Raw genomic sequence first — 13,691 nt, 5'->3', positions numbered from 1 at the left:
AGTGGAGTTTTTTCCACATCACAGGAAAGAAAAATGTAAAAGATGGTTCCTCCTCCACCGCTGCTTGAAGTTTCACAAGTAGGGCTTTGCATGAGAAGAGGTTTTGCTTGAAACAAACAAGTTGTTTCTCTGTATTGTTCAAAGTGAAACTTGAAAAGGAATTGTGTTATCCACTTAATGTTACTTTGATGTAAAAGGAAAGCATGTATTGAATGTGATTGGGCTTGAAAGGTTGTGATTTGCTAAGGTAATTATGATTGGGTTTTACTTGTTTTAAACAGATCAGCTGTTACGGTCTGCGAGTCAGCACTCTGACAGCAGTGGCTTTGCTGAGGACTCCTCCACAGATTGTTCTCCATTTAATCAGCTTCAGGTAAGGTTCTCATACTGTGGATGAGATATTACCAATTTTTGTGGGACAGCAGGGACCTGGGGAGGGCCGGAGGGATGTTGATGTTTGGCTGCTATCATGACCATCAGTCTAGATCCTACAAAACTTTTAATTTTCAGAGCTGGATCTTCTGAGTCCCTTGCAGAACTGTGCTAAAATTTAAAAGCCTTTCTGGTAGGATAATCTGGGTGTACTTGGGCCAGGAATAAGCACTAACTTCAGTATGTCTTGTTTGATGTTTCTGATGTGTTTTTTCGTACTGATAGGCTCCAGAATCATAGTGTGTTCCTCTCACAGCTTCAGTGGGTAAAGATTAAAGTTATGAAAGATTATAGGTTTTCTTCTGATCATTTAATTTCTTGTACCATTTTTACCTTCCTGCTCTTCCCCGCCCACCATTTTTCTTTTTTTTTTTTCTTTAGTTAGCAGCAAGCAGAAAGTGAAAACAATTTTGTTCTAACTTTACTGTGAAAGTGTACTAATGTTTAGTTGATCTTGAGCTCCCACGCTCTTTCTAGTTCCAGTTCCTTTGATCTTGGTCTCAGAACTTGTTGTGATACTGACCAAAGACCACGTGTCTTAGGGGAGGCTTTTGTTCCAGCACGGTGTTCAGGTGTCTGCCCAGTACACACATTTATGCAGTGCTGTACCTGCTATTTAGGAGAGGTGTTCCCTTGCCTCTCCTAAAACATTCTCACAGTAATAACCAGGATTTGGTTGGCATGTCAGTCAGCCAGAGAAAAGTCTTGAGCCGGATCCTGGCCTCAAGGCCATCGGTTAGCTGTCTGGGACCTAAACGAGAGAAATACAAAGACGGGATTCTGGGTATCACCAGTAATTTCATTTCTGTGGCTTGCAGCTGCTGAACTTTCTTTTATGCTACTGTATGGTTTTTTCCTTATGGCATACCAAACGTTTTAAAAGCTATTTCACACTTACTAGGAAGAGATTCCCACCCACCCCAACCATCAATGCTGCTTTTCCATTTTGGTACTGTATTCTGTGCTTTCCAGTTTAGTAGTTTTTGAACTGAGTACCAAGATGAAAGCCAAGACAGCGCTAGAATTTGCATCTCCCTTAAACGTCAGCTTACGTTTTCCAAGAGCAGGAGAGTGAATAAAGGAAATCGTGAGCCTGGGTCTCTGTAATGAGCATAACAGTCCGAGGTACTGATTCTGCTGTCTGCTAAACTGGGACTGCACTGAAGTTAACAGGCATGTTAGAAAGTGACTCAGGTTAGAGTTGCTCACTCCTGATCTTTATGTTGGTTGCAATCTGATTAAGAGTCTATTAACAACATGTTGCAACTAAGTGCCCCTTCACTGGAAGGCAGACTGGTGGAGTTTGTGTTGGCTGTAAAGGGATGAGATTTTTCTGCTTGCTGTTGTGCTGTTTTGAAAAGAGGTATTGAGACTGCACAAGATTTGTGCCATGGAGTTGCTAGGATCTCTTCTGCCACCTTCACTGCTTTATTCAGACCAGTGGCTGAGCTGAATTCAGAAAATACGGGTAAATGATGAGTCTAGGGGAAATGAGAACTTGGCAGCTAGTGAAGAGAATCTGTGAAAAGATGAAGGGGATACAGAGGGGTGTATATTGTTTCTTAAAAGCATGGTAAGTTAGTGCCATCTACTGTTAAATAATTGACTCTGGCAGCCGTAGCATTCCTCTGAAACTCAGGAGAAAACTCAAAAACTGGAACCATGTTGGCTTTCATCCCTGAACATCCAAAATAAAGATTTCTAAGTGAGGTTTTGGCATTGAGATGGAATATTCTGCAGGGAAGTTTCGTGCTACCGAAGTGGCTAGAAGAATTCTCCATCCAAGTTCTTGAAGTTTTGCTTGCCTGACTTGTAAGTGAGCAATGTGATGGAGGATTAGAGACAGATATGCACACTTGTAGCACACCTGATTACATCTAGACATTACAATCTTTTGTTCTTCGATACCTTTGATTTGAAAGAGTCAGAATCTGCACAGTCTTCCTTATGAAATTGCGGCTGTGCCAGTGAGTGCAATGTTAAATATGTACATATGAAGATGGACCTTTATGACTGAAATCTTCTAGATGGTTGGAGAAGGAACTATTGCCCGACATACACCACAAATAATCTCTCAAGAAGGAACTAATATTTAATATCCTAATGGCAGTGAGAGCTGCAGAAATTAGAGATGGGAAAAGCTTCTCTAAATTTCTAGTTTGTGCGTCAGCTATGGTAAACTTCTAAGACTGTACTTTACAGCACAAACTCTTATGAAAATGTCTTCTCTGCTTGCAAATATACCAGTGGATCTGGCCAGCCTAAAGAATATCCTTTACAACCTGTAGGACTCTTTTTTTCGCTTTCTCATAGATGCTTTTCCTGCTATTTGTTACCTATTAAATTAGCAGCTCCCTCATACATGTGCTCTGTTTTAAACTGTGATTTAGAATGAAAAGGGGAAGAAGTAGTAGGAGAAAGGAAGGAAGGATGGGCGTAATGGTACTGGACGCAGTCTTCAATAGAGACATGAGATTCTCAGTTAGACAGTTCTGTGACTTAAAACAGGTCGAGCATTATGGGCAGACTTGTTTCCCCGTTCTTAGTGTTGTCTTGTGACACTAGTTTCACTATGGTCTGCAGTTCTCCTCACTTCTCTGTATGCATTCCCTAAAACCACCCTGTGTTGCAGCACTGATTGTGAGCCTTTATATACGGGAGATGCCATGTACTGCCACCCTGCTATCGCTTTGTCATTGCTACCTAAAATACTAGCATTTTACTCTTTTTACTCTTAGTGTGCTACTGCTTATATTCTTCTGGCAGTAAAGAGTTTATTGTCAAAGTAAAGAAATGTGTGAATAGTTTGCTTTTTGTTTTTTTAAAAAAATCTCCTTTTGGTGTTGTATTTCAATATGCTTCTAACCTATCTGATACTATGATTTCTTTGTTCTCCTTCACTGTTTTTCTTGCACCTGCATTATTCTTTCAGCTCCCCACCACAATGCCCAATGAATATGGACTTGGACTTGGCCTGACGTCTGAGAAGGCAGTGGTTGAGTGTCCAGTATGTTCACCCCTTTGCTGGCTCATATCTTTCCTAGGTTCAGGAGTCTTTGCAAGGCATGGGAAGCAGTGCTGACAGCTGTGACAGTGAGACAACGGTGACGTCGCATAGTGAGGAACAGAAGACACCGATAGCCAAAGAACTGCCCTGTTTCAATAAGTTTCAGGAGGAGGAAGAAGATGATGAGGATGATGAGGATGACGAAGAGGATATTATCTCCCAAGTAGAGAGACAAAAGGTAGGGGCACCTTCTCAGAACAGAAGGAACGAAGATAGAAAAAGTATTGACTATGAAATGGAACAAAATCAAGGACGAGAAAGCAAGTCATCTCATATGTCAGAGACAGTGCAAGGAGAGGTCAGCTCTAAAGAGGAAGACATTTCCAGAGAGCAAAAAGAATTGGAACTGCTGGAGGAAGGCAGTGTGTTTGAGTTTCCTCAGTACCACACACACCATATCCTCAAGTCTTTGGAGTCTCTGGAAGGTGGCAGTTCCTCCCCATCGTCTGTGGACAGGGTTCACGTCGCCTTGCAAAGAGCCGAGATGAGGATCATCAGCACATCTGATTCTAGGGCCGGATGCACTCTACCCAAGTCAAAAGATCTCCTGAGGAAGCAGAGACTCTGGTTTGCTGAATCGGGCTATCCTCTAAGGCGGTCTCAGTCTCTCCCATCTGCATTGCTGAATCCAGTTAAAGTGGTGTCGTCTGTGAATGTCCAGTTAACTCCAGGAAAGGAGACTCTGTGCAGTCCTCCTTCTTTCACCTACAAGTACACACGTGTGGAGGAAGATGAGAAAGTGACAGCTGAGAATGACAAAAGTGAGGGTGAGGCAGCCGTTAGCCAGCCAGTGTGTAAATCCACGCTGTTCATTGCGCCATCGTCCTCCAAGAAAGAGGTCCCCCCGACTGGGCCCAGCAGGCTGTTTGAGGAGCCCAGTCCCACCAGGGTACAGAGCTGCCCGCTGCACACACCGGCACACATGTCCCAGTCGACCTGCTCCCTCCACTCCCTCCCTGCCGAGTGGCAGGACAGACCGCTCTGCGAGCATGTGAGGACGCTGAGCACCCACAGTGTCCCAAGCATCTCTGGCTCTTCCTTCGGTGCCTTGCTGTCCCCCTTCAGCTGCCCCTTCTCCCCAAGGCATGCTGGATTTCCTCATCGACCTCATGCCATCAACCCGCCCTCTACCGTGGAGATGCAGCTGCGCAGAGTCCTACACGACATCAGAAACTCTCTGCAGAACCTGTCACAGGTAAGAGGAAGCCAAATTTTGCCGACGGGCAAAAGGGCTTCTGATTTTAAACTTAGAAAACCAAGATGTTAACCTGAATATTCCTTTGCATAGTGCAACAGATCAGGAAAAAAATGACATTTTGTGGGAGTTTGATTTGCTGATGGTTTAGGAACTTCTGTTTAAAGTGGCAAATTATCATCTTTCCAGTGCTCCGCTATTTTTGCATTTGATATTTTCTTGTTGCAGTTGACAGTTGACCCAGATTGATGATTTTTTTTCTTTTTTTTTTTTTTTTTTTACTTTTGTGGATATTCTTGGGTGGGAGGGAGGAACAGTGTATGCTTTATCAGCTATTATTTTACGATGAGTGTCGTTAGCTTTAGATTTGAAAATAAATATTGGCAGTCCTTTGATGTCTGTTGTCTTTTTAACATACTTCCCATCCAACTGATAAAAATGTATTTTTTTCATTGCAAGTCCAATGGCTTCACTAATGATGTCAGTGACGATTGATCCCTATGTGTTTCTGTGCTGTTATATACCAGTCTTTTGCACTTTCAACTCTGGAGCTAGCCAACATGTTCCTGATGTCATCAGTCATTTATTAAGAATCCGTTTTGTCAGAGCATGTGAAATTCTGTCCATCTCATCACTTAGAAAATAAATGCTTTAAAATGCAAGCACTTTTTTTTTTTTTTTTTTTTTTTACCAGTTTCTGCCACACCTTTTGCTCTTTCCCTCCTAATTGCCAGCTCTCTCTCTTCTGCCATCCCTCTACTGCCGCTCTCTTCGGAGGTGATCAAATTTAGGAGCCTGCAAGCTGCTGCTGGAGGCTATGTGGGCAGAGCAGTTGCAGGCTCTGCTTGCTTATATAGGAATACGTGAAGACTATGCAGTTGTAGAACCTCAACAATCTCTGCGGGTTTTATGTGAGTGCAAACCTGCGTAGGCTGTAGTGAGCTTTTCTAGACCCCTGCTGTATTTTGGCACTTGTCAAAAGTTGCAGGCTAGTCCAGCGTGGCTTTGGTTATATCAGCTGGCCCTGCTCCTCAGTATGAGCTTTGGTACTGTGACCAGTTCTGCAGTGGAAAACTGCAGTCAACTGTGTTTTAAGTCAGCCACTGCTCGAGGTAGTGGACGGTGTGCCTGGCAGTAGGCGTTTGCCGAATTTAACCTTCTTTGTAAAGTTCCCTCGTATGTTCCAATTGCAGCCTTGATTTGTATAAGGTTACAGCATGCTACTGTACTTTTATGGCACATACCATGCTAGAGTAAACCTACTGAAGAAGAAAAATCTGTGTTATGTACATAACTGGCTCAGGCTGGTTCAATGTAAAAAAAAAAAAAAATTAGTATCAGAGGGGATAATAACATTTCCTAGCCCACTTGTTCTGCTTCCAGCATATTTTGTCTGGATTGGTTCTGTTCTGGGGCCTTGGTCCTTCTCATTGCAGAGGTTTGTATGAAAATGTATCCCCTGGTGCTGCTTTTTTCTACAGCCAATATCGAGTTTGGCACACAGAATACTCAGCGGCTAAAGAAAAAGCTGCGGTCTTTCAAATATATGATTTTGATTTGAGGAAGGAATAAAGAGGAGTAGGTAAATCCCTGATAGAACAGGGAACAGAGAAAACTGAGAAAGGAAAAACAAAATGTCCCCTTGATGTGATCATGTTTGAGCAAAACTCATCAGGATGAATGAACATGTTTCAAATTTTCCATGATGTGTCAATAGTCCTTTGAATTCTTTCAAAATTATATTGGACAAGCTGTCTTTTGCACATTTGAAAAGGTAAATGTTTTTGCTGTTTCCGCTCTTTGTTGTGCCATGTCTTTACATGTAACAGCTTCTGAATTTTATCTCTTTGCTGCCTATGTTGATGCAGAATGCAAACAGAAATTCTTCAACGATCTTGTTTTCATGAGAGTTCATTAGCATGCAGGGGTCTTTGGGTGTAGGCAATGTAGTGAGATTAAAAAACAAAATGCACAAAAAAGCCCCAAACCTAAGAACTGAGCAAAACCCCACAACAAATGTGACTGTAATTATGGGACACAGTTTAATTTGCTTAGTTCTGGGTTTGGAGTTGTTATTTTTATCATTAGCTGAGACAATTGAGACTATTGAGTTTTCAGGCGTAAAATGCCTAGTGCATAAAAACGTAGCTTTTATTGCTACTTACTGTGTCAGACAGGATAGATTTAGTTTTTTTATCTGCAGCATGTTAGCCTTTGGTGCACATGCTTCAGTTAAGAGCTTGCACTGCCGTTTTTTAAGGTTCCCTTTTCCTGATACAATAGTTAACATAGACAGCAGAAATCACAATGCCAGAAAAGTTGTGTTATAACAGTGGCTGCTTTTCGAGTATCTGTGTGTTTGAGATGATGAGTTCATAAAAAAGATCGTTGAGTTTTCCATTTCAAATTGTTTATTTCTTCCCTAGTACCCAGTGATGAGGGGTCAGGATCTTTCAGCTGCCACCAGTTACACTGCTCAGAGATCATCCATTCTACCTCTCTACGAAGTAAGTGAACCCTGTTCACGTCATGGTGCTTAGTCAAGATAAAATACGAAGAAACATCCCGAAATGTGCCACAGATTGTGCTAACTTCAGGCAGTTCCCTATCTTTGCTGTCAAGAATAACAGATGCCTCCATCGTGCGAATAACTTTAAAAAGGAGTTTATCTAAGTACATGGAACTCCTTTCATATGTTTGCTCGCATGATACATCTAAAAATGTTGTTTTCTTGAATTATTGTGAGGTCACAACATGCAGCCTCTGTAGTATACTGACGTTGCTGAGGTTCTGCTTGACTCAAAGGGCACATCTGGGCAAATTTTAGTTATAGGATGCAGGATTTTTTTAAAATCAATTTTCCTATGTAATGCATTATGTTCTTGGTTTTGTTTTGTGTTTGTTTTTTTTTAAACCCAGAATACGTTCCAGGAGCTACAAGTGGTAAGGCGAAATCTAAACTTATTCAGAACCCAAATGATGGATTTGGAGTTGACTATGTTACGTCAACAGACAACAGTTTATCAGCACATGACAGAAGAAGAAAGGTAAAATGTTTTTTTTTTTTTTAAAAAAAGAGAAAATATTTTGGCACTTCAGGAAATGTGTTGCTGCCCCTGAAATCAGAGCAAGAAATCTAGTAGTTTCAATTTGAACAGAGCTGGAGCTGAGTTTTTGCCAAAAACTTGTTTATTCTCTTGTTTGTATTTGTTCATTCTAGAATTTTTTTGTGTTTGTTTCTTCTAATCTCTGTTTCTCATGGTTTTTTCTTCATCCTTTCTCCAAAGTAATTTACAGCAGTACATTTTATCATAGGATACTTGAACATAGGATGGTGGGGGCAGGGGGAAGCCTTAAAGATTTTCAGCTTAGAATTCCCTCTCCCCACCTTTGTAGACGTAAATAAAGAATGAACACTGTAGCATTCAGATGCTTTTCCAACTTACAGTGGCCACTTGGCAGGCTACGGGTGGTGTTCATATCCTGGCTCTGTGTGTTTGTGCTCACCATGAGTTGCAGCAGCAGCTGCTCTGGAACAATTTTCAAAACTGCTTATATATTTGCTTTAGTTGAATCAGCTCTTGACCAATCACTTTAAAAGCAAATGTGTTTGAAATCAGTTGGCCGCCTTAGACAACAGTGCCATGGCCACAATCTAGCTGCGACTGCTTGGGAACCTAGAACCATGCAGGAGAAGTAATACGCAATTACTGTGTTGCTCTGTGTTTTTTGTTATTACTAGTTTTAAATTGGATTTGATTAGATATATATATAAATGCTGTTTTCTTCTGCTTGCATATACTTAAGCATTTAAAGCTAAAAGTTTTGGAGAATGTTCTGTGATACACTATGTAGTTTAGTTTTCTCCATGAAGTGATACATATTTGCTATAAATGGAGAAAGACTTTTCTTCCATCTAGACGTTCATCTAATTTTTCCATGAAGTGTTCCACTTTGAATTCTCTTGTGCGAAGTCCTTTACTCATGGGACTGTCCTGCTCGGTTCCCCCTTTGTGGTGTGCAGTTGAGTGCAGTGAATGCCCTTGTTCTTTTTGTGATGTACTTGATAAAGATACGAAGCTGATCAGCTACAGAGCTTGAGAAAGTCTGTCCGCATGGAGCTACAGGAGTTAGAGATGCAGTTAGAAGAACGTCTGCTTGCTTTGGAAGACCAGCTGAGAAGCCTGCACATGTCTTCACCTTACAGACCTCAGACACACATAGTAAGTATTAGTTTTGCAACATTATTATGTATTTTGTCAGTGTAATGTCAATAATTCAAAATTCTTAAAACTCTTACAGTGGGATGATATCTGGGAGATCTAATGATGCTGTGCGTATTATTAGGGGTTATATTTTATTATTTCCAGTCAGCGTTTCATCTTGGAGAAAAGGAGCGTGGAGAAAAGAATAGAAAGACTTTCTTGGTATTAATATGTATCAATACATGTCTTCTGGGGTTTTAGGTCTAAGATTTAAGACCTTTTCTGTCAGTGCTTTTTTCTTTTTCCTCATCATGATCCTGAGTTCTCCAAGTTTTGGTAAGTAGTGCTCATGTCTAAAATCCCTGGAGGATGGTGATGGTCTTACTGGAGTTTCCTTAAACTGATTTTCTTGTGAAATGAGGGCAGAGAGACAAGAAATGCACAGTGTTTCCCAAGAAATGGGGTGTGCTTCCCCTCTAGTTCTGCCAATCCATGGATCAAAAAACCCCAGGAAAATCCATTTGTCTTCTTCAGATTTTTCCTCCACTGCCTTTTGCAGCTCCTTCAGATGAACGTGTGGCTCCCTGCCAAGCAGTGGGAGAAGCTCTGCTCCCACAAACACTTCCCAGAAGCACAGGGAGGGTGATAAAAGAGACGCTTGCATATGTTTATTGGTGGCATGGTGATATACTTTCTCTTTTTTTTCACTCAGCAGAAGACTGTTCCTCATTCTTCTGCTGCAGTTCTGTCATCAGCCAAACAAAAGAAGGACAAACGAGAAGTATCATATGTTCTTCCTGGGTTTCATTCCTCTTTCTTAGCCAGTCCTCTTCTGTAAAGGCTGCACAAGCACAGGCCACATCTTCCTCTTCAGTATTTTATCATGGGAAAAAAATTGAAACCCAAGAGCAGGAAAATATGGTATTACTGTGATCCCAAGCCAAACTTGCGTTCTTTGAACCATATAAATATCTTTTTATTTGAAAATCCTTTTATAGAAGAGAGCCAGCTTTAAAAATGACTGAAATAAACTTTCTCCAACCCACTTTGTTTCCTGTTTCCAAGTTTCTGCTTTTACAGAATGTTATCTGAGACAAGGCATGTTTATATGTTAGCTTCTGACAGCTCTAAAAACATCCTTAATGCATTAAACTTGACTTTATTTTTCAGGGTATGTATGGAAGCAGAAGTGCTGATAATCTGTCATGCCCTTCTCCACTGAATGTCATTGAACCAGTAAGTAATTGTTGTGTGCCGTATGTTTTACTACGAAAAGAACCAGGAAGGGATTTCTTAAAAAAGTTTGCAGGAAATTCATTTGACACATAATCTTAGAAATACTTTACTCACTTGAGTAGTTCTGTTGAGAACAGCTGCACTTTCCCTTAAGGAAATTTAACCATAGGTGTAAGTAGCTGCGAAGTCTGTCTGTTTTTTAGAGGAATGTGTAGAAGTGAGGTGCCGTTTGCATTTAGTTGATACAATGACTACATAGTGAGTTTTCTAGGCAAAATTATTGCTTGTTTTTCTCTGCATTTTATGCTATTGAAAATAAGTAGTTCAAAGACTGCAGAAAGGAACGAACAAACTTGAATTGTTTTAGCAAAGAAAACCAAAATCAAGCCTTTACGTGTGTCTCTGTCAGTGGCTCTGGCAGCATGCATCCGTATTGCAAAAGTCAGTGGCTTGGGGAACTGCCACAATTCATATTTATGTTGGCTTTCAAAAAAGCCCATTCCTTTTTATGATGCTCTTTGTTGCAGTCATAAAGGCAAAGCATATATTTATTTTATAGCTGTATTTGTTACATGGAGGGAATGAGTAAGTGATTGAATAAATAACAAGAAAGCATAGTTGTGTCTGTGACTTTTTTTATATGCTTATTCAGGACTGTTTCTTTTCTGAATCCTTAGGTCTCTGAACTTATTCGAGAGCAGTCATTTCTGAAGTCTGAACTGGGTTTAGGACTGGGAGATCTTGGACTGGAAACTCTCCCAGCAGAGGGTACAGAGTCTGTATTCTCCCATGGAAACTCTGATTCCTCTTCAGTGTGCTCCGGTCATGCAGGTAGAAAAGCTGGTGTTGGATCCTCTGAACTAACAGGAAAATCGAAGGGTCAAAGCAAGAAGTTATACCGAGCCTCCATTGCGTTAACACCAACTCCCCCGGTGAGAGCAGGCGCTGGACAGCAGGTGGAAAGCTCTGATGAGCTTGTAGATTCCAAGCCAGAGGTGGAGCACAAACTTGAAAAAGTCCCTCTCGTGCCTTTGGTTGATGAAATCCATAAAACCGTGGAGCAGGAGGAGCTGCAGCAAGTCATACGGGAGGTGAGGAAGGAGGGGCTGAGATGTAGGATGTTTGAACAGTGTTTACTGAAACCTGAAGACAGGCTGTCTCTAACTGTTGGCCACTGGGGTTTTCTCTTCCTTCTCAAGCCAAGACTTCATACTGTTACTGAGCATTTCTGAAGGCTCAGCGCTTGTCACTAGATGTTCAAGCCACACCACAGTTGTGCAAATCAGTAGATGTTTTTTCAATGATAGGGGTTAGCAGGTAAGTTAATAGCTGGTTACAACTATAAGTGTGGGTGAGAAAGAATTTGCCAACTCTACTACTTGGTTAAGCAGCAGAATTTCAGACTCCCAAGTGAATATTTCTCTCATGTTTGCTTGCTGAAATGCCAGGTTCGAGTTAACTTGATTGAAGAAATGCTGTTTCTGAAACAACTCTGTAATAAATGTTAAAAATACTTTCACTCTACCCCAAACCACTCAGAACTGTAGGAGTGTAAGTGAAGCAAGCTGAAGTTGGATGAGTAGTTATTTCAGACTTTAAGAATGATGGACCATTGCTGTTGGACTAGTTTTATTGGCAGTCAATGAAAGTGAAAGGTGCTTGGTTATTTTTCCTGTGGGCTAGGTTAAAACACAGGACTGAAACTGCATGTTTTGTTTGTCAGTGGCATGACAGAAAGCCTTATGGCAAATAGTATACATGGGAAAAAGAAGCAAAAGAAACTTCTTGTTCTCAAAAGCAGTGCCTGTGATAAAGTGGAGCAAGCTCTGCTGTGAATACAGAAATGGGGGTTAAGAAATGGGGGTTTTATTCCCTCTCCCTCTCCAGTTAGCCTTTAGGTGAGGGTCATTGGACCCTTAGCCTTTAGCTCATCTCCTGAATCTTTTTGTGGGGCTCTGCCGTAAATGACTGAAGACCAGGAGAGGTGTCATGCTCAGGAATGTGCAACAGGGCAGGTTTTAATGCTGTGGTACCATCCGGGTCTGCTTGCATTGAGGCTGTGAATAACTGGAACCAGCTTTGCCTTAGCTTTGTCTTTAAAACAGATGAGAGGCAGGCCACTCATCTTGTGGTAAAACAGGAGCTGTGATCCCAGAGGAATCTTTTGCCACACCTTCACCACTCTTCTCTCAGTGCAGAAAGAGGCAGCATACTAGACCATAAGGTATCCTTTTACTCATCATCTGACCACAAGACTTTGCTGTGTCTGTCTCCGAAAAGTGGAGATGTTTTCGTGGCTGACTCACTGTGGGCTTTGTTATGTGTAGGCACTTTACACTTGGCACAATGAGACTGTGCAGTAGTAGAGCATTACTAAGCGGTCTTCTTACAGAAGATGATAGCTGGAAGTATGTGAAGATATTTACTTTGTTTACCTTCGGGTATCCCCATAAATAACTAGGGCTGAGAGTGCAAAGAATAATGCATAGCCACAAACATTTACCATCAGTGAAGTGCTGATGTTAAAAGAGGGTAAGTTTGGCAGCGAGGTGGAATGGAGACCAGCTTTCAGTAAGCAGCCTCACTGTGCTGAATAGTGCTTCACCTGATCAGTAGCGCCATTAGAGTCAGTGGGATGAGTTACAGAAAATGGCATTATCCTGTGGAAGGAAGGGTACCGCAGTCGGCTCACGGTGAAGTACTACCAGACCAACAACCTCATCATTACTGTGTTCAGCATTAGACACTGAACATCTTCTGGCTGTCACTGATCTTTACAGTGGAGCCTGTGATGTTACAACTTTACACCTGTACTTTGAAAGCAAAGGAAGAAATTAGGCAGGGGGCAAGCACTCAATTTTTAAGTGTCTTCCCTCTACCACCCTCCTGCTGTCATCTTCTCCAAAGTAGATAAAGTTGGAAGGAATCTTGGGAAAGGCCTTGTTTTGAAGATGCCATAAAATACTCCCAGATGTCCCAAATTCTCTCTCTCTGGTCCATTTTTTTCCTTTCATGCTGTTCTAAAGTGATTCCTTGCCCAATGCTCAGATATTCGTCACACCTTGCGCTTTGCTGATGATTCTGCAGTGAAGCCAGGATGTTGCATTTGTATCCAGCCCTTCTGTAAAAATCTGCATGTTGGAGGAGTGGTGTCATTGTGGAGGGTTGCTAAAGGAGAAACTGAGAGAGGGAGAGCACTGTAATTCAAATACACTGTAAAAGCAGCAGAGACAATGAAGGGAGCTGGAGTCAAAGTACAGAGTTATTCCAGTCAATATTTTCTCTGAGGTTAGCCTGTGTGTGAAAGTTCTTTAACTTCATTAATTGATAGCAAATAAAGATGTGTACACTTTGCACAGAGATTGTTCTTTGGGTTGTGTGCCACTGAGGACATTGTAATGCTGAAAGAATCCGCACTGAACTGAAAGACTACTATTCAAAGATGAGTAGTCAGCAAATAACTGAGCTTGACTCACTTTGTGAATGTTTGAGCACACAGAGAGACTGTCCCTGAGTTTAACTTAATTGGCAGCCTGTTTCGGATGGGCTCAGATTC

General features: G+C 41.5%; 1 protein-coding gene across 5 annotated transcripts in view; it reads left to right on the top strand.

Moving 5' to 3' along the window:
* Window positions 1–13,691, top strand: part of ITPRID2 (ITPR interacting domain containing 2) — a 53,586-nt gene that overhangs the window by 23,846 nt on the left and 16,049 nt on the right. For all 5 annotated transcript variants that reach the window (XR_008823669.1, XR_008823668.1, XM_056350212.1 and 2 more), the window contains 7 exons: window positions 282–373; window positions 3,477–4,694; window positions 7,121–7,201; window positions 7,614–7,741; window positions 8,767–8,917; window positions 10,070–10,135; window positions 10,813–11,226. Coding sequence is in view for 3 of the 5 variants with exons in the window: in XM_056350212.1 (XP_056206187.1) it covers window positions 282–373; window positions 3,477–4,694; window positions 7,121–7,201; window positions 7,614–7,741; window positions 8,767–8,917; window positions 10,070–10,135; window positions 10,813–11,226 (2,150 nt within the window). In the remaining 2 variants the exon portion in view is untranslated. The remainder of the gene's footprint in view (window positions 1–281; window positions 374–3,476; window positions 4,695–7,120; window positions 7,202–7,613; window positions 7,742–8,766; window positions 8,918–10,069; window positions 10,136–10,812; window positions 11,227–13,691) is intronic.

Source organism: Falco biarmicus, chromosome 8 (genome assembly GCF_023638135.1).
Source record: "Falco biarmicus isolate bFalBia1 chromosome 8, bFalBia1.pri, whole genome shotgun sequence".
Lineage (NCBI taxonomy): Eukaryota > Metazoa > Chordata > Aves > Falconiformes > Falconidae > Falco > Falco biarmicus.
Note: the sequence above shows the minus strand (reverse complement) of the source record. Positions and strands in the feature narration are given on the sequence as shown.